The sequence below is a fragment of the Podarcis raffonei genome, chromosome 7 (genome assembly GCF_027172205.1).
Source record: "Podarcis raffonei isolate rPodRaf1 chromosome 7, rPodRaf1.pri, whole genome shotgun sequence".
In the NCBI taxonomy this organism is placed as follows: Eukaryota; Metazoa; Chordata; class Lepidosauria; order Squamata; family Lacertidae; genus Podarcis; species Podarcis raffonei.
Genome location: NC_070608.1, coordinates 3,756,632 through 3,777,778, shown reverse-complemented (window position 1 = coordinate 3,777,778; position 21,147 = coordinate 3,756,632). Strand labels below are relative to the sequence as shown.

Sequence of the window (21,147 nt, the reverse complement as noted above, 5' to 3'; positions counted from 1 at the left end):
AGCAGTTGGTGGGTTCTCCTTCACTGGAGTTTTTTTCAACAGAGGCTGGATAGCCATCTGTCAGGGATTTTTTAGCTGTGATTCCTTCATTGGAGGGGGTTGGACTATATGACCTTTGGGGATCCCTTCCAACTCTGCAATTATTTTTATTATTTATTATTTATTCAACTTATACACCGCCCTATGTCCAGAGGTCTCAGGCTGGTTCACAGCAAGACCAAAAACAATAACCCAATTCTATTATTCTATTCTTCAGTTTATAATATTGTCATGGCTACTGAAACAGAATATTTGAATTTATTATTTCGGTCACAGACCAGTTCCAGCCCACATACAATACCAAGGAAGTCATAGAACACAACAGGGATACATTTGAATCTGCAATTAGATATAGCAACAGTTAAAAAATATATAAATTAAATTAAAACGTAGTCATTAACATATAACGTAAAATTATCATTTAAAACCTTACTCATTATGATAGCACAGCTTGTTCCCTAAGTTTTATGGCAATCGCACAGAACTTAGCTACCTTTAACGTGATCTCAGGATCCTTCTCCTCTACCAGGGATTTTAGACACTGAAGTTCAGATTCATTTGGAGATTTTTGGTTCACAGCAAGACCAAAAGCAATAACCCAATTCTATTATTCTATTCTTCAGTTTATAATATTGCAATGGCTACTGAAACAGATTATCAATGACGACTGAGGCTGCAGATCTTAAATGGCAAAACTTTATTAACATGCGCTCCAGCTTTACAAATCACAGGTGCGAAAGAGCAGAACAGAACATCAAATGTGGAGGAAGGTGCAAAGTGGGAGAGGCTTTTAAAAACATCCTGTATCTTCCACCTCCATCAGCTGATGGTTCCCTTTGCTTCTGCCTTCTCCCCACCCGACAAATGCCAATCCCAGCTTCTGATCTTGTGCCCAGCCAATCAATGGGGCTGGGCTGGTCCAGTTACTATGAGGCTGGTTTATTTTTATTTAATTTATTTGTTAGATTTTTTTTACAACAAAAGATCTCAGTTCTAATGAAATCCCCAGAAACTGTAGCTTGGCACAGCCTCTGTTTTTAAATTAGAGATCTCTAGCAACCACCACCCAAAATACATACACACATTTTTAAAGAAAAAATAGACTTCTTTGAATGCCTGGGGAAATTAGGAAAGGTGATCGTGGAACCAGCTTGAGCCGGTGCTGCAGACCTGCTCTGAGCTCACCAAGCCTTTTGCTCTTCTAACATAAAAGAAAACTCCGGCAGAAAAATGAAAATCAGTTTCTGCAACCAATCCGCTCCCCCTGGGACTCCCTTCAATAAGGAAAGCAACGAGGAATGCTAAAGGAACATATGAGATGGCATTTGCTTGATGCAACGTCAATTGATCTCCCCTCCGCCACAAACCCAAACAGTTGATATTATTTAACTTCCTCGAAAACTTTGTGCAAACTGATTTTGCACGTGGGTTGTCTGGGAATGGCAAAGGTTGTGCAAACCAAACTCTGTGCAAACCAGTCGGAAAACGTGTTGTCTGGGAATGACCTGAGGCTTTTTGGGGGGGCCAAATGGAGGAGAAGACTCATCAGCTGCTTTGTCGAGGGACTGGGGAGAAGATGGTGCATTGCAGCACCAAAGAGGAGCGAGAGGTTTCTGGGCAGGTGGAGAGAACTCCACGCTCTGCAGTACCAAGCAAGAAGTCGAGAATTTTAGCGTTCAGGGCAATGATCCAGGTGAGCAAGCTCTTCCGCGATGCTTCCGTGGGGTGGCGTTTGCTGTCCACAACGGGATTCTTGATCTCAAACAAGGTAAAGGGGAGCGACATTTGACAGTTTTGGATAGGAGAACTGTGACCTTTGCTCTGCAGAGTCTCCTCACAAGACGGATTGGAAGATGTAGAAGAAACTGGCCAGGACTCCCACGGCCATCAGCAGGCTGCTGGTTTTGACACTGGTGGCCCCGCTGATATTGCAGAAGGAATGGCTGCAACACTTGGTCGAAACACTTGTCAGGCCTGTGTCGATGAAGTTCTCCGTGCAAGTCGGGGTGCATCTCTTGCTAAGCTGGTACACAGCGTTCTTGCCTGGAGGACAGGAATGAAAGGGGGCGATTATACATGGGTAGGTAAAAGCTAAGGGACGCGGGTGGCGCTGTGGGTTAAACCACAGAGCCTAGGACTTGCTGATCAGAAGGTCGGCGGTTCAAATCCCCGCAACAGGGTGAGCTCCCATTGCTCAGTCTTTCCACGCCCAGCAAAATGTCTGGAGACCATCGTTAAAATAAAGACTGTGAGGATGCTCCCTGAGTTTTAAGTCACGACATTTCAAACTGTCGTTTGGGGATTTTATTTGCTTATTTGGCACGTGGTGCTGTGGGTTAAGCCACAGAGCCTAGGACTTGCCGATCAGAAGGTTCGAATCCCCGCGACGGGGTGAGCTTCCGTTGCTCGGTCCCTGCTCCTGCCAACCTAGCAGTTCGAAAGCACATCAAAGTGCAAGTAGATAAATAGGTACCACTCTGGCGGGAAGGTAAACTGTGTTTCCGTGCACTGCTCTGGTTCGCCAGAAACGGCTTAGTCATGCTGGCCATATGACCCGGAAGCTGTACGCCGACTCCCTCGGCCAATAAAGCAAGATGAGCGCAGCAACCCCAAAGTCGGCCATGACTGGACCTAGTGGTCAGGGGTCCCCTTTTACCTTTACTAGGTAAAAGGTAAAGGACCCCTGGATGGTTAAGTCCACTCAAAGACAACTAGGGGGTTGCAGCGCTCATCTCGCTTTCAGGCCAAGGGAGCCGGTGTTTGTCCACAGACAGCTTTCCGGGTCATGCGGCCGGTAGGACTAAACCGCTTCTGGCACAACGGGACACCGTGACGGAAACCAGAGTGCACGGAAATCCTGTTTACCTTCCCACAGCAGCGGTACCTATTTATCTACTTGCGCTGGCATGCTTTCGAACTGCTAGGTTGGCAGGAGCAGGGACCGAGCAACGGAGCTGGGTTCGGAGCTTGCAGATGGGCCATAGGTGACGGCTAGCTTTCTTTCTTCTTCTTTTTTTTATAATAATTTTTATTAGTTTTCCAATTACAATAATCCAATAACAGCCTCATTATAACATTGCCAGATTATAATGTGGAGTTTGGAGCTGACAGGGTCAGAACTCCGTGGTGTCCTGTGTCTGGGAAAAGGAGGAGGAGCTTGTCGCAGAGCAGTGACTCACAGCGTCTCTCTGCTTCCAGACTTGCTTTCACTTCCGACTGAGCAGCAGCTCGGCACAGAAGCTGCGTGTGTGCTTTGGAAAAGCACAGAGAGATGTCGGAAGTTTCGGACGGATTTATTGCCTTGTAAATAAACGCTTCTAGAGATAAGAACCGAACTGTCTCTGGACTTGATTTATCCCTTATCTCACACGGACCCAGGACCGCTGCTACTCTGCTCTCCTGCCAGGTCAGCTTCCAGCAGAGCGACGCAGGGAAGCGTGACTGGACGCGGGGGTTTTATTACACGCAAAGGTTATGGGAGTTACGTGTTTCCTGACAAGTGTGAGAAGGGAGAAGGCTGCCAGCGGTGAGTTGCTGTGATCTCCTGCCAGGAAGGGCAGAAGGGAGATGCCGGAGAGCGGAGCCAAGAGCCAGGAGGAACGGCTGCTTCGAGAGTCCGGCTTGCTGGCAAACTTGTGAGTACGCTGAAGCCCCGGGGGGAGAGAATGGCTGCTGCACAGGAACAGCAGAGCCAAGAGAGCTACCCCGGTGAGAGGCTGAATGGGGCCAACTGGGAGGCCTGGTCAAGAGGAGCAAGGGGGTGGTTTGTGGCCACAGGGCTCTGGAGTCCAGTCCAGAAAGAGCCGGCCCCACCCATGCATGCTACTGCTCTGCTGAGTGAGAGAGAGCAGAGAGAGCTCTGCCTGCTGAAAGCAAGTGTGGACGCTTTGCTGTTGCCCCACCTGGAGGGCGTTAAATCGGCTCAGGCCGCTTGGCAGGTGCTGAGGAGTCTGTGTGAAAGCTCAGCAGGAGCCAAGGGCCGGGAGAAAGCCGAGGGCCAAGGGAGCAAGTCCTGGGTCGCGTGGCAGGCACTGAAGACGGCATGTCAGGCCGAAGTGGGAGCCAGACCAGAGGGGGCTGTTCCGGGAAGCTGTTTCTCTGCTTCAACACGTCTGTGTGCTAGAGAGCAGCTGAGAGCTGTGGAAGAGGGCACAGGCTGCACCCCAAGAGGCAGTGGGGGGGCAGGCCAGGCAGGCCATTCCAAGAGCTCTGAGAAAGCGAAAGGCTTCGAAAGTTGTTTGTGCTTTGAGGCGACGTCCAACAGCGCTGGGAAGCATCCGCTAGAGGCCCAGGCTGCCAAGGACACCGGCTGGAGTGGAATGTCAACAAAGCAGGTTCCCAGGGCCGGTTCCCAGCAAAGACGTGGGAAAGCAGCAGGCCAGGAGAAAAACAAAGACAAGGCGTCTTATCACCTCACAGCTGCGATGGCGTCTCTGAGAAAAGGCAACAGCCTTAGCCCGGGAGAGGCTGTGGCCATGGCAACCGATGAGAGTGCGAGAAACGCCACGGCATCTTTGGAAAACAGCCAGAGACACTCTTTATCTCTCGTGATCGATTCCGGAGCCACGCATTGTCTTGTGACATCTGCTGGGCTCCTGAGGAACTGCAAGACAGTTAAAACTGGACGCTATGTTACATTAGCTGATGGGTCTCAAAGACCATTGACTGAATCTGGTTGTTTGTATTGTTCTTTTATAGATCACTGGGTAGAAGCTTTTGTGGTTCCAGAGCTTGCCCACTCTCTTTTAAGTGTGCCGGCCCTTATGGCTGCTGGGTTCGATGTTCTGTTTTCTAACAATTTGTGTTCCTTTTACAGGAATGGGAAGAAGGTCTACAGTGTCCAGAGAAAAGGCACACTCTTCCTGGTTGAGATGCCCATAGAAGATGGGGCTGGTGGGAAAATGGGGCTGGTAGAAAATGGGGCTAGTGGAGAGTCCATTGAAGAAGCCCAAGGGCAGTGTGCTAATGTCCCACCACACCATGATTGTATACACTTATGGCACAGGAGGTTTGGACACGTAGGGTGGTCATATGTGAGGAAGGCCACAGGCAACACCATTGGGTGCAGGTTCAAAGCATGTGACAAATACCTAGATTGTCAAGCCTGTAAGCAATCAAAAGTCACGATTTGCTCATACCCCAGGTCTGAGAGGAAAACCAGTAAACCCTTTGAACTTGTCCATGCAGATTTGTCGGGCCCCATGCCGACACCTTCGTTAGCTGGATCTAAGTGGGTTTTGCTTCTGGTTGACGATTTTTCAAAACATTCGTGGATATTTGCGCTGCAACAGAAGTCAGAGGCAGCTGCACTGATCAGGGATTGGATCACAGCGGTAGAGCTACGGTTCTCTACCAAAGTAATTTCCTTTCAATCTGATCGGGGGGGGGAGTTCACAGGTTCTGCGCTGCAATCGTTCTTCAGGCAGAAAGGTATCAGTCATCGACTGACGGCCCCCCACTCTCCGCAACAGAATGGGGTTGCAGAGAGAAAGTTTCGCACGCTACAGGAGTCAGCGAATGCCATGTTGGCAGACTCGGGTCTGCCACAGCGCTTTTGGGCTGAGAGTTATCGGACAGCATGTTTCCTGCAGAATAGAGTGTTCAATTCCAGTGTAGGAGACACACCGTACTTTCTGCTTCATAGGAAACAGCCCAAAGTGCATTTTCTGTGCACTTTTGGGTCTACGGCTTGGGTTCTGATTCCAAAGGCCATGCGCAGAAAAGGTGAGCCAAGATCCAGGAAGATGATCTTTGTAGGCTATGAGCCGGGTTCAAAGGCGTGGCGCTTTGCATACCCTACTGGCAACCAGGCCAAGCTGCTTATTAGCGGCAGTGCTGAGTTTTGCGAGCAGAGTGGGTGGAAGCGTCTTCACGGAAATCCGGATGTTCTGGTAGACTCAGATGAGGAAGAGGAAGAGGGTGAGGCTGAACCTGTTGCTGAGGTGCACAGTCCACAGCCACAGAGTCCAGAGCCGGGATCTCCAAGGGAGAGGCTCCGTATCTCTCCAAAAGGGAGTCCCACAACCCCTCCACAGGTCTCTGTCAAGTCTGAGCTAAGGAGTGAACCATCCTCGCCAGCAGAACCAGCTGTTCGCCCTAAACGGCGCAGCAGGTCAGAGGGGGATGATTCTGACATAGAGGATAGGAGGGTTGATCCAGGTGAATCAGGCGCAGTTCCAGAATTCACGCTGAGGAGGTCAGCAAGATCAACCAAAGGGAAGCCACCTGAAAGGTATGAAGCCACGAGTGTCTGGGTTGGTGTGGCTAGATGTGAACCTGAATCCTTTGAGGATGTTCAGAAGTTGCCTCCGGAAGAAGCCAGCAAATGGCAAGAGGCAATGCAGAAGGAGATGAACTCAATGGAGTCTCTTGGAGTGTTCTCACTCACACAGCTGCCGGCTAACCAGCAAGCTGTAGGCTGCAGATGGGTTTACCGTCTTAAACCCACAGAAGCAGGCGAACCTCAGTACAAAGCGAGATTAGTGGCCCGTGGATTCACACAGAGGAGGGGTGTCCACTTCACAGAGGTTTATTCGCCGACCTCAAGGGCGGAGACTTTGAGAATGCTTTTGGCGGTAGCAGCACAGAGAGGTTGGAAGGTGAACCATTTTGATGTAGATGTCGCCTACCTGAACTCAGATCTCCAGGAGGAGTTGTACATGCTTCCTCCTCCAGGGTTTGAAGTCAGTGAGCCAGGCGTCGTGTGGCGGTTGCACAAATCCATCTATGGATTACGCCAATCTGCCAGGAATTGGAATATGTGCCTACATGAAGCCTTAGAAGAGCTAGGTTTTAAGAGATCTCTTGCAGACAGTTGTCTTTACATTAGAGATTCAGGCTTGCAACAGCAAGTGGCCCAGGTGTTTGTTGATGACATCTTGTTGATGGCAAGGACAAGTGAACAGGTGGAGAAGTTTGCTAAGGAGCTTGGTAAGCGGTTCAAGCTGAAGCAACTTGGAGATGTCAAGTCCTATCTAGGCGTAGAGATCACAAGAGCAAGTGATGGAAGCTTTTTGCTTCGCCAGAAAGGTAAGATTGAGCAGTTGCTTGAGAAGTTCAGGATGTCTGATTGTGCAGGTGCCAGATCACCCATGGAGGCTGGGTACGTGAAGGAGTGTCAGCAAGTAGAACGCGTGGTGTTCGAAAACACTGAACTCTTTCAGTCAGCTCTGGGTAGTTTGTTGTATCTGTCACAGTGGAGCAGACCAGACATAGCGTTTGCTGTAAATCTGCTCAGTAGAGAGGCTTCAAGTCCTAGTGTGCTGGCCTGGAATGGTGTTAAGCGGGTGCTACGTTACCTGCAAGATACCAAAGACTTTTGCCTCAAGATGTCAGCTGAGGGCGATGTCAAGCTGACCGCCTGGGTGGATTCGGATTGGGCTAACCTTGAGGACCGCAAATCAGTGTCAGGCCTAGTGGTGAAGTTTGGGGACTCAGTGATTGGGTGGAGGTCCCGGAAGCAAAGTCTCATAGCGCTTTCATCTACTGAAGCTGAGTTCAGTGCGCTATCAGAGGTTTGCAGAGAACTGGAGTTCTATGTGTGTTTGGTCGAGGAAATCTGTGGAGAGAATTGTCTGCCCGTTGTGGTGCATGAAGACAATCAACCATGCCTTAAATTAGCTGAGACAGGGCAATTCAAGGCGAGGACCAAACATTTGGACATACGTTTCCAGAATGTATGTCAGAGCGTTCATGAGGGGCTAGTTGCTCTGAAATACTGTCCCTCAACCAAGAACCTCGCTGATGGTTTCACAAAACCATTAACCTTCCAGAAGCACGAGGAGTTCTGTGAGGGTCTGTGTATGGGGAAAGCATTGATGGCTACTGTCTCCAGACGCAGGACAAGAGGGGGTGTGGAGTTTGGAGCTGACAGGGTCAGAACTCCGTGGTGTCCTGTGTCTGGGAAAAGGAGGAGGAGCTTGTCGCAGAGCAGTGACTCACAGCGTCTCTCTGCTTCCAGACTTGCTTTCACTTCCGACTGAGCAGCAGCTCGGCACAGAAGCTGCGTGTGTGCTTTGGAAAAGCACAGAGAGATGTCGGAAGTTTCGGACGGATTTATTGCCTTGTAAATAAACGCTTCTAGAGATAAGAACCGAACTGTCTCTGGACTTGATTTATCCCTTATCTCACACGGACCCAGGACCGCTGCTACTCTGCTCTCCTGCCAGGTCAGCTTCCAGCAGAGCGACGCAGGGAAGCGTGACTGGACGCGGGGGTTTTATTACACGCAAATATAATACAATTCCTAATACAAATCATACAAATGCCCAATTATGTAATTTAGGTGGCCCCCAAATGCTAGAATTGATGGTTTGATTATTTACTTTGTTCCAAAATCTTAATGATTTCCCTTACATTCCAGTCATCATCATCATCATTTATTTATACTCTGCCCATCTGGCTGGGTTTCCCCAGCCACTCTGGGCAGCTTCCAACAAAATATTAAAATACAGTAGTCCGTCAAACATTAAAAGCTTCCCTAAACAGGGCTGCCTTCAGATGTCTTCTAAAAGTCTGGTAGTTGTTGTTCTCTTTGACATCTGGTGGGAGGGCGTTAGTAATCCCTTATGCAACAGCTGCAATATACAGTGGTACCTTGGGTTAAGAACTTAATTTGTTCTGGAGGTCCGTTCTTAACCTGAAACTGTTCTTAACCTGAAGCACCACTGTAGCTAATGGGGCCTCCTGCTGCCGCCGCCCCGCCGCCGCTGCTCAATTTCTGTTCTCATCCTGAAGCAAAGTTCTTAACCCAAGGTAATATTTTAGCGGAGTCTGTAACCTGAAGCGTATGTAACCTGAAGCGTATGTAACCCGAGGTACCACTGTATATAACTTCTATTTGTGTTAACACATTCAACAATTTATAAGTGAAGACCTCATACTATATCATTGTTCTTCGAGTGTGTGACATTTATTCCGTCCCTATTCTTTCTTCCTGTCTTTGTAAAATGTTGTGGCTGTCTTTTCTCGGTTGTTGCTGCTATCCGTCATGCCTTGAGCGGAGCTGGTACACCAATGTTGTTACAAAAATTCCTCCCTCCCTCAGACCTGTGCTCTTTGTTTTTTGCAACTTTAACAATAGCTGCAAACGTCACTCTGTCCCAGTCAGTAACCTGTTTTTGCCCTTTTTTCACCCAGCCAAGGAAGAAGAGTGATCTGTCATACTGCCAGTGCCCTTGGCTAGCGACCTAGAGGGACAGGGCTTCACCTCAGCAACTGTAGCTTCAGAGAGAATATAATAAAGGTTTGCTACCTACCCGATCCTGACGTGGAAGTGATGGTGGTACAGAACTGGTCCTGTTCTGCGCACTTCACTGCCTTCATACAGTTCCAGTTGGAAGGCTCGTTTTCGCACCTGTAGCAAAAAAAGGCGTGGGCTGTGCGGAAAGAAAACAGAGAAGCAAAAGTCAAGCAAAGGCATCTCTTTCCCAGGTGAACATAAATCAACGTTTGTCTCAGTCTGGCTGTGACCTTCAAGGCTGTGAGCACCTTGGGGCGAAGCAACACGCCTTAGAGCAGGTAAGCGAGGAACACTTTGCTCTTCCAGATACTGTTTCGCCTCAACTCCCATCAGTCCCAGCCAGCACAGTCAAAGGTCAGGGATAGCAGGAGCTGTCAATCAACATCTGGAAGACCACAGGTGCCACATTGGCGCCTTAGAGGTATGGATACCTCCAAAATTAGCTGAGAGATCCCCATCGGATAGAATGCCCAGATGTTTTTCTCAAGGTCCCATGGAGAACTGGTTGCTCCCACATTCTGAATCTTGACGTTCACCCAAACCAGAGGATGAAGATCTTCCAGAGCCCAAATTCAGACTGTTCTATTGGGGCAGGTGTTTCCTGGTTAGAGGACTATTTGAATATTATTATTATTATAAAGGACCCCTGACAGTTAAGTCCCGTCGCGAATGACTCTGGGGTTGCGGCACTCATCTCGCTTTACAGGCCAAGTGAGCCGGTGTTTGTCCGCAGACAGTTTTTGCGGGTCATGTGGCCAGCATGACTAAGCCGCTTCTGGCGAAACCAGATCAGCACACAGAAACGCCATTTACCTTCCCGCCAGAGCGGTACCTATTTATCTACTTGCACTTTGACATGCTTTCGAACTGCTAGGTTGGCAGGAGCTGGGACCGAGCAACAGGAGCTCACCCCGTCGCAGGGATTCAAACCACCGACCTTCTGATCAGCAAGCCCAAGAGGCTCAGTGGTTTAGACCACAGCGATTATGATTATTATTATTTGTACGCCACCCATCTGACTGGGCTGCCCCATAAGGAACTGGATTTTTACTTCTAACACAAAGGCGCCCCCAAACAGAGCAGGACTGGCTTAGCACATTTTGAAGTAAGTAGCGCAAAGCACATTTCCTTCTAAGGAGGAGGTTCTGCATGAGGCTATTAAGAGAGTTTACCTCTCAGCAGGCCATGAAAACCACAACACACTAAAAAGCATCAATGAGAAAGCAGGTCAACTGCTTGCCATTATTATTATTATTATTATTATTATTATTATTATTATTATTCTTTTATAATTCATACCCCACCCATCTGGCTGGGTTTCCCCAGCCACTCAAAAGCAGGAATGGTTTAACTAAAGAGTGTGAAATCATAGTGAGAACTGGAACAGGGGTAGGCAACTTAAGGCCCGCGGGCCGGATGTGGCCCAATCACCTTCTCAATCCGGCCCATGGACAGTCTGGGAATCAGCATGTTTTTACATGAGTAGAATGTGTCCTTTTATTTAAATTCATCTCTGGGTTATTTGTGGGGCCTGCCTGGTGTTTTTACATGAGTAGAATTTGTGCTATTATTTAGAATGCATCTCTGGGTGATAACAATTATTATTATTATTATTATTATTATTATTATTATTATTATTATTTGTACCCCGCCCATCTGGCTGGGTTTCCCCAGCCACTCTGGGCAGCTTCCAACAAAACACTAAAATACAATAACCTATTAAACATTAAAAGCTTCCCTAAACAGGGCTGCCTTTAGATGTCTTCTAAAAGTTTGGTAGTTATTTTTCTCTTTGACATCTGGTGGGAGGGCGTTCCACAGGGCGGGTGCCACTACCGACAAGGCCCTCTGCCTGGTTCCCTGTAACTTGGCTTCTCGCAGGGAGGGAACTGCCAGAAGGCCCTTGGAGCTGGACCTCAGTCTCCGGGCTGAATGATGGGGTGGAACGATTCAGGTTATTTGTGGGGCACAGGAATTTGTTTATTCCCCCCCAAAAAAAATATAGTTGGGCCCACCACATGGTCTGAGGGACTGTGGACCGGTCGACGGCTGAAAAAGGTTGCTGACCCCTGAGCTAGAAGGCAGTAGCCTCTCCTTCCTTTTTCAAGAGAGGTTGGGTGGTCACCTGACAGGGATTCTCTCGCTGGTATTCCCGCATTGCAGGGGGTTGGACTAGATGACCCATTGAGTCCCAACTCTACGATTCCGGGATTCCTCCAGCCAGCGGCCTCAGAGGTACATATTGTAGGGTTCTATGCAATGAGCTGTGGAAATCTAGATGCATAGATAAGGACCTTGTTGACATTCTGCTCTGCACATCTCCAAAGCCTTCATTAAGCGCAAATTACGGCATGGGCATTGCAAACTCTTGGTGGTAAGGTCCCAAGCAATTTGGCAAACAGCCAGCCTACTGAGGCAGAGCAGTTTCACTGGCAACACTTCTGTTGCAGGGACCTGCACACCACACACCTCCTAGCAAAAGACCAGGACTAGAAGACAAGAAAGGGTTGGGGGGTGTTTCCTTAGACAGGAAAAATGACAGTAATAATTTTAATAGTTTTATTATTTATACCCCACCCATCTGGCTGGGTAAAGTGATCCATTAATTTGCAACCTAGCCAAGATTCTGCTGAAATACAAAATGGCCAGTGTTGAATTGACTTGCAAATGGAAATATTTGACTTCCGAATCATTATTATAATAGGGCGGGTGTGGGGGATTCCCTGGTCCTGAATGGGGTAACTGTGCCCCTGAAGGACCAGGTGCGCAGCCTGGGAGTCATTTTGGACTCACAGCTGTCCATGGAGGTGCAGGTCAGTTCTGTGTCCAGGGCAGCTGTCTACCAGCTCCATCTGGTATGCAGGATGAGACCCTCTCTGCCCGCGGACTGTCTCACCAGAGTGGTGCATGCTCTAGTTATCTCCCGCTTGGGCTACTGCAATGTGCTCTAAATGGGGCTACCTTTGAAGGTGACCCAGAAACTGCAATTAATCCAGAATGCAGCAGCTAGACTGGTGACTGGGAGTGGCCGCCGGGACCACATAACACCGGTTCTGAGAGATCTTCATTGGCTCCCAGTACATTTCCGAGCACAATTCAAAGTGTTGGTGCTGACCTTTAAAGCCCTAAATGGCCTCGGTCCAGTAGACCTGAAGAAACGTCTCCACCCCCATCCTTCAGCCCAGACACTGAGATCCAGCGCCGAGGGACTTCTGGCGGTTCCCTCATTGCGAGAAGTAAGGTTACAGGGAACCAGACAGAGGGCCTTCTCAGTATTGGCACCCGCCCTGTGGAACACCCTCCTTTCAGATGTCAAGTAAATAAATAGCTATCCTATCATTAAAAGACATCTGAAGGCAGCCCTGTTCAGGGAAGTTTTTAATATTTAACGCTGTATTGTTTTTAATACTTGATTGGGAGCCGCCCAGAGTGGCTGGGAAGACTCAGCCAGATGGGCGGGGTATAAATAATATTGTTATAACAGCAATAGATTATAAGAATTATAAGAATAAAGAAAAGCAGGCTTTTCCAGCCTGGTGCCTTCCAGATGTTTTGTACTATGTCTATCATCAGCTCCACCCAGAACAAAGGCTGCTCTATGCACCCAGCGAACAACCGCAGAAAAGTAGGAGACAAACAGGCCAGGGCGCTCCCACAAAGCACACTTCATTGCATATTTATTCTCAAGTATTGCCATGTTCACAGAGCAAGGTTCTGCCCACCTCAATTCCCACAGGATTACAGCTTTCGGTTTGTAATTCTTTCTGGCTTTTATTAAAATGTACAGGGCAACCTGCCACCTTGACACCGCCCTGCAGCTGAAGGATTCTGTGAGAAGTTGCGATGGACCAAGGAAGCCAAATCCAAGTGAGGGCAGGAAACTTTGCCTTCATTCTGAATAGGCTTCTTGGTGACAGCTTGTAAGCAATGTAATGGGTGTCACAAAGCCAAATTATTAGTAGTAGTAGTAGTAGTAGTAGTAGTAGTAGTAGTAGTATTTATTTATACCCCGCCCATCTGGCTGGGCCTCCCCAGCCACTCTGGGCGGCTTCCATAGAAACCAAAAATACAGTAAAATATCACACGTTAAAAACTTCCCTGAACAGGGCTGCCTTAAGATGTCTTCTGAATGTCAGGTAGTTGTTTATCTCTTTGACATCTGGTGGGAGGGCGTTCCACAGGGCGGGTGCCACTACCGAGAAGGCCCTCTGCCTGGTTCCCTGTAGCTTTGCTTCTCGCAATGAGGGAACCACCAGAAGGCCCTCGGCGCTGGACCTCAGCGTCCGGGCAGAACGATGGGGGTGGAGACGCTCCTTCAGGTATACTGGACCAATGGTTTGTTTCACAGCCCTGTGCCCCTGACATGTTGGCAAAATGGAGGGGAGGTTTTTCTTTTTCTCAATATGTTTTCATTGATTTTCCAATAACAGCCTCATTATAACAATACCAGTTTTATCCAGTTAATACAATTATTAATGCCAATTATTCAAATTATACAGTTTAATCAAATTGGCCTCTCCATGTGCTACATTTGATGGCTTCGTTCTTCTACATTTTTTCTGCCTTCCAAATAAGTTCCATTACATTCCATTCAGATATAATAATCCCTTATATAACAGCTCCAATCTTGTGGTTTCATCTGTGCTGGTATAGTAGGTAATTTATAAAGTTTCAAGTGAGGAACTCTAAGTGTAATCCTTATTCTTCCCTGCATGTGATAGTTCCCACGCCCATGATATTTTCCTATCCATATATGATGTTATAGCCTTCATTCCTACAACTGGTGATGGCTCCCATCATGCCTCAGGAGAAGCGGTTATCTCACAGTTTCCAGAGTCACTGCATTGCTTCATCCCATGATTTGGCTCCCAGTAAACAAGCCATCTTCACCATTTCCCCAGCCTAGAAAGAATGGTCTGAATCCAGACTTCACGTAGCTTCTATTCCTGCAGCTGGTAGACTCCTTTCTTCCCTGCCACTGATTTATGGCCAATTATCCTTATCTTAAAAAACATTCTTTTGTGGATAACGGACGTTAGGGAAAACTTTGCTCTGTATTTTCAAAGCGTAATGTCCCCCCCCCCTTCTCTCTCAGTTCCTTTCTCTCTCACACACAGTTGTTATTATTTATTTATTTATTTATTTATTTATTTATTTATTTATACATACCCCACCCATCTGGCTGGGATTCCCCAGCCACTCTGGGCGGCTTCCAACCAAATATTAAAATACAGTAATGCATCAAACATTAAAAGCTTCCCTAAAGAGGGCTGCCTTCAGATGTCTTCTAAAAGTCTGGCAGTTGTTGTTCTCTTTGACATCTGGTGGGAGGGCGTTCCACAGGGCGGGTGCCACCACTGAGAAGGCCCTCTGCCTGGTTCCCTGTACCTTGGCTTCTCGCAGTGAGGGAAGCGCCAGAAGGCCCTTGGCGCTGGACCTCAGCATCCAGGTAGAACGATGGGGGTGGAGACGCTCCTTCAGGTATACTGGACCGAGTTCCAGTTTTGTTAAATATTTACCGTATTTTTCGCTCTATAACACGCACCCGACCATAACACGCACGTAGTTTTTAGAGGAGGAAAATCCGTAGGCATGCCACCCGTAGGCATTCCCTCCATAACACGCACAGACATTTCCCCTTACTTTTTAGGAGGAAAAAAGTGAGTGTTATGGTGCAAAAAATACGGTATATTCCAATTTCTTCCACCCTTACTTTTACAGATGTGGTTTTTTTAACTTGCATTCCTGGGAGGGTTTGCCATATCATAAATGTAGAGAAAAACTTTGATATAAGCAAACCGTGTGCCCCTCGTCTCTTTCACTGAATGAAATCCCCTCTCAAGCCAAACCTTTAAAATCCTTGTAGCTGGGTTGTTTTCGCGGTTTCTTATCTCATCATCTCTAGCACGTGCCTGTGGTTTACTCCAATTTTAAAAACCCAATTAGTAGGATAACCTGTGCTTCCAGGAACGGGATCAGGGGGTCGTGGCAGCCAGAATGCTCCATGCACCCAGTGCCTTTGTCTGTACTCGCATTCCATGGGGAAGCGAGTGCCAAACAGCCAAACACCAGGTGAGAGCCAGATTCCTCTTGCAACCAAAGAGGAATGCAGAAAGTGCAATTCCCCTGTCATTATCTGATCATCTCTGTCTCTCTCCTGCAGTGTTGGGAGAGGGGTCCATCCCCTGGCGCACAGGAAGCAGGAAGCCCAGAGGGGCAGTTTTCCAACCCAAATCTCTTCCTTTGTTTACTGTTTGTTTGGTTTCAATCTAGTCCGCTTATGTGTCCCCACCCCTTCCCAGCTATAATCTTACAATCCTATTGGATTGTAATTTGGAGGGTGGGACCTCAAATATATTTTTTAAATATTTTTTTATTAGAAATTTAACAAAACATATTATCCAAAAATATCACATCCCTAATTTCCCCCCTTTTCCTCCTAAAGGGTGCAGCATGTCATGCTCCTAAAGGGCCCAGCATGAAGGCTATGCATGTCTTGAGAAATTTCATTCTCCTGCGCAACTTTTCGGCACACTGTGCAAAATGTGTGCCGTTCAACATCCACAGACATAGAGCCATACCTGCGTGTGAATTGTCCACCCTTACGATCTTCCTGATGCAAAAAACCCGCAGGGTGGCTGGAACGCCTAGGCAGATTGTTCATATACACAGCTTTCCATACACTAATGTCAGATCACGTAACATGTTCTATGCACGGGGCAGGGGAGAGCATGATGGCGCATTAGACAGATACTTGTTCCTGCCACAGGTACACCCTGTGCTATCTGAAGCGTGTCTGGGTGAGCCAAACTTTCTTAGGAAACTTTTCTGCAGGGATAAGAATCTTCCAACATTCAGCTGGGCTAGGGACAACCTAAACCTGCTTTTCTGTTATTTAATCCAGTAGTCTATTGCATATCCTTTGTTTGAGTGGGATGTGGTCACCTCTTCTCCCATCGACTTTTAGACATTTCTGAAAGGCTACTCACACAAGCCTTCATTCACACAGTCCCTTCCACCTTCCCTCATCTGACTTGCCCTCTCTAAACCCTCCACCATCAGACAGGCAGGACGAAAAAAGAGGAAACAAAGCTTCTTTGCACCAATGCCTAATTAATTTCTACAATTCCACTGGCCAAATGGAACCTCCGGAGCTAGTGCAGTATACCTCAGAATGCCGGTGGCTGAGGTGGGACAACAGCTGTTGCCTTCATGCCCTCTTTCCTGAAAACATCTGGCTGGGAACTAACAGAAACAGGATGCTAGATCAAATGGATCGTTGATATGAGCCAGCAGGGTTCCTCTTATACATCCATATCCTTGTAAATCTTCAGTAGAAACCTCTCCATGGTGTTAGAAACTTAGGTGTGGGTTTTTTAATGGGGCATTTAGTATTAAACATGAGTCACTGGTCTGAGCAATAGATATTAGATCCCCCTTTTAGATTGTAGATCACAGAATTGAACCCACAGCCCTGAGATTATAATGCTCTGATGCTTACACCTTACGCTCTTCCCCTGGGTTGCAGGGGTTTGGACTAGATGGCGCTTTGCATCCTTCCCAACCCTACAATCCTGCGATTCTATGAGTCTCCAAGTCTCCCGTCCTTTTCTGCAGCTCTTTTCCTAAGCAAAGGTGAGAAATGTGCCTTACCTTTTCCGGCGCATAAAATCGCCACCAGCAAGGCAACCAGCAGAGTCTTCATCTTTGCAGTGATCTGTGGAACTGTATCCCAGACTGCTGGCCACTATGGTTATATACACCCCTGAGGTGTTTGCCTTTTGTTGCCATGGTCACAATAATTTTAGGGTTCAAGAAGCTGAAGATGGGGAGGGACACACTTGGCTGAGGAATGAGCATAGGAGTTGGTCAGTGTGGGAATGGGTGTGGGCCTGTGAGATCACCAAAGGCAATTCATCATTATGCAGGAGAGAGAGAAAGAGAGGGAGGAGATCACATGTAGGTGACAACCTCAAAGGGGAGAGGCTTGAAGTCCTCAGCAGGAGATCTGCCTGCAGAAGATCCCTGGAAACTCTCAGCGTTAGACGTTGCTTTTTTTTTTCTTCAATTGTTTTTATTAATTTTCCAAATTTAACACAACACAAAATAACAAACAAACAAATAAAAAAACATACATACATTCAAAGCTTCTTACAGTTAAAAATCCAAATTGCACTCCATTATTGGGTGACTTCCTCAAATCCTTCCTAACTGATTTTCATTAAATCTCATTTTAGCAACTTTCCAATATCCACTTTCTAATAAAATTAACTTGTTCAAATTACTAACTTCCTTTCTTTTCATAATATTCTCAATCCATCATTTTATACAATTCAACATAATTTAATCCTAAACCAAATTTAGTACTTGCAAGTATTTCCACTTATGTTATATTGTTATATTTTACTAAATATTCCTTCAATTTCTTCCATTCTTCTTGATGTTCCTCCTCTTTCTGATCGCGGATTCTTCCAGTAAGGTCAGCCAGCTCCAAAAAGACCAACATCTTCATCTGCCAATCTTCCACTGTTGCTATTTCCTGTGATTTCCAATTTTTGGCAAGTAAAATTCTCGCTGTGGTTGTGGCATACAGAAACAATCTAACATCTTTTTTAGGTAATTCCATTCCTATTATTCCAAGTAGAAAGCCTTCTGGTTTCTTAATAAATGTATATTTCAACATTTTTTTCAATTCATTATATATCTTTTCCCAGAAGTCTTTCACCTTTGGACACGTCCACCACATATGGTAAAAGGTTCCTTCTTTTTCTTTACATTTCCAACGTAAGTTATGACTCATATGGTAAATCTTTGCTAATTTTACTGAGGTTAAGTACCATTTATACATCAGTAGTGATGTATGGAAGTGAGAGTTGGACCATAAAGAAGGCTGATCGCCGAAGAATTGATGCTTTTGAATTATGGTGCTGGAGGAGACTCTGGAGAGTCCCATGGACTGCAAGAAGATCAAACCTCTCCATTCTGAAGGAAATCAGCCCTGAGTGCTCACTGGAAGGACAGATCCTGAAGCTGAGGCTCCAATACATTGGCCACCTCATGAGAAGAGAAGACTCCCTGAAAAAGACCCTGATGTTGGGAAAGATGGAGGGCACAAGGAGAAGGGGACGACAAAGGACGAGTTGGTTGGACAGTGTTGTCGAAGCTACCAACATGAGTTTGACTAAACTGCGGGAGGCAGTGGAAGACAGGAGTGCCTGGCATGCTCTGGTCCAGGGGGTCACAAAGAGTTGGACACAACTAAACGACTAAAGAACAACAACATACATCATTTTCATAATGTTTTCCTTTAGAATCGTACATGCAGTAAACTTAACCCCTTTCTTCCACAACCTTTCCCAATCTTCCAAGTGGTAGACGTTCTTGACCAGGGGTTGGCAACCTAAGGCCCATGGGCTGGTAGCGGTCCATGAGGTTTGTCTAACCGGCCCATGGCAACCCCTCCCCCCCACCCCAACCTGCTCTTACCGGCGCAGCGCACTGTGGCGCACCGTGGTATGGCGCAGCATGGAGACCAACTTCCGGGTTGATGGCACCTGTGCGCATGCACACGGGCACTCCTCTGACCCGGATGTGCGCCAGAAATAGCGTGCGCGCACACGTGCAGGACAGAGAAGCACCCGAAATAGCGTGTGTGCAAGCGCCTGGGCACTCCTCCGACCCGAAAGAGCACACATGCACACATGTTCCAGCTCATCCTCCGGCGGACAGAGCATCGACCAGCCTATCTTCCGATTAAGGTTGCAGACCTCAGTTCTTGACTGTATTGTTTTGGTTGCATGTAATCTGTTCTGGGGGATCTGCTTGGCTGAAGAGCAGGGTACAAATGCTCTAAGTAAAGAATAGAACAAAATGTCACACAAGCAAATGGAATACTCAGCCTTGGGGAGGAGGGAAATTGGAAGAGCAGCATTATTGCAAAAAACAGAACCCTAAAACGCAGAAATTTGGGGCATTTCAATATATGTTTAGAACATCCTCAAATACTACTGTGTATTTGCAAAGATGGGCTGCACACATACATCTGTAGGCGCCTGAGGCTCCCTTATAGGACTGTGGGAGGAATTCAGTTCCATTTGCCTTTAAAGTAGAATTGACCTCATTTGTACTTCCTGAAAGAATATATCAATCGAAACAGAGATGTCCTTCAAAATTCGCACTTCCCCGAATTTTGCAATGCAGCTCTGTGCTAAAATGAATATACTAGAGTAATGTGTGTGTGGAAAAAACATACAAAAATGCATAGTGAAAATTCATCGTGCAAATGTGTACACTGGGGGGAAAACCACATATGAAAATGTGTATAATAGGAAAAATTCACACTAAAATGCTTGTGAATTGTCATGAGGACTATATTTCAGGAGCAGCAGTAGCAGCAGCAGCAGCCTGCTGTGAAAATGTGGAGAACAAAATTTGAGATGGGAAAAATGAGAAGGTTGATAGATTCACCCATCTCTACTTCCAGGTGATCAGGACTGAGTAAGGGCCTTTTGTTGTTGTTGTTGTTGTTGTTGGTCTTGTATGACTCTTTGTGAAGTTGTTGATGTTTCTTGTTGATGTTTCCTGTTAACATACAGGAACGCAAATATAAGGTAATTCAGAGAAGTTTGGGGGAACTCCGATCCAATGTGTCATGATTAGATTGTGTGCCTGGTGCTCCCACTATTTCTCATTGTTAGCCCACAGGTATTTATAATCCTGACCAGATTCACTTTGGATCGCCCTACAAAGTATGGCAAGTTCTTAAAGAAATGGGAGTGCCTGATCACCTCATCTGTCTCCTGAGAAATCTCTATGTGGGACAAGAAGCCACAGTTAGAACGGGATATGGAACAACTGATTGGTTCAAAACTGGGAAAGGAGTACGACAAGGATGTATGTTGTCGCCCTGCTTATTTAACATATATGCAGAATTCATCATGCGAAAGGCTGGGCTGGATGAATCCCTAGCCAGAATTAAGATTGCCGGAAGAAATATCAACAACCTCAGATATGCAGATGACACAACCTTGATGACAGAAAGTGAGGAGGAATTAAAGAACCTTTTAATGAGGGTGAAAGAGGAGAGCGCAAAATATGGTCTGAAGCTCAACATCAAAAAAATGAAGATCATGGCCACTGGTCCCATCACCTCCTGGCAAACAAAAGGGGAAGAAATGGAGGCAGTGAGAGATTTTACTTTCTTGGACTCCATGATCACTGCAGATGGTGACAGCAGCCACGAAATTAAAAGACACCTGCTTCTTGGGAGAAAAGCAATGACAAACCTAGACAGCATCTTAAAAAGCAGAGACATCACCTTGTCGACAAAGGTCTGTATAGTTCAAGCTATGGTTTTCCCAGTAGTGATGTATGGAAGTGAGAGCTGGACCATAAAGAAGGCTGATCGCCGAAGAATGGATGCTTTTGAATTATGGTGCTGGAGGAGACTCTTGAGAGTCCCATGGACTGCAAGAAGATCAAACCGATCCATTCTGAAGGAAATCAGCCCTGAGTGCTCACTGGAAGGACAGATCCTAAAGCTGAGGCTCCAAGACTTTGGCCACCTCAGGAGAAGAGAAGACTCCCTGGAAAAGACCCTGATGTTGGGAAAGATGGAGGGCACAAGGAGAAGGGGACAGCAGAGAGGGGGTGTTAAAGACAGATACAACTTTTTTTATGTATGCTACAACAGCAGCTAGAATACTTATTGCAAAGTACTGGAAGACACAGGATCTACCCACACTGGAAGAATGGCAGATGAAGGTGATGGACTACATGGGCTTGGCAGAAATGACGAGCAGAATCCGAAACCAGGGAAGAGAAGCGGCGGAAGAAGAATGGAAAAAGTTTAAGGACTATTTAAAGAA

General features: G+C 46.8%; 2 protein-coding genes across 2 annotated transcripts in view; both read right to left on the bottom strand.

Moving 5' to 3' along the window:
- LOC128417023 (lymphocyte antigen 6E-like) overlaps positions 1-21,147 on the bottom strand; it is a 261,315-nt gene that overhangs the window by 113,256 nt on the left and 126,912 nt on the right. The window lies entirely within an intron of this gene.
- Positions 1,133-17,092, bottom strand: LOC128417016 (lymphocyte antigen 6E-like). The gene is made up of 3 exons (XM_053395164.1): positions 16,934-17,092; positions 9,297-9,416; positions 1,133-2,082 (listed from the first exon to the last, which is right to left on the bottom strand). The coding sequence occupies exons 1-3, from the start codon at positions 16,983-16,985 to the stop codon at positions 1,874-1,876; spliced, it is 381 nt and encodes a 126-aa protein (XP_053251139.1). The 5' UTR covers positions 16,986-17,092; the 3' UTR covers positions 1,133-1,873.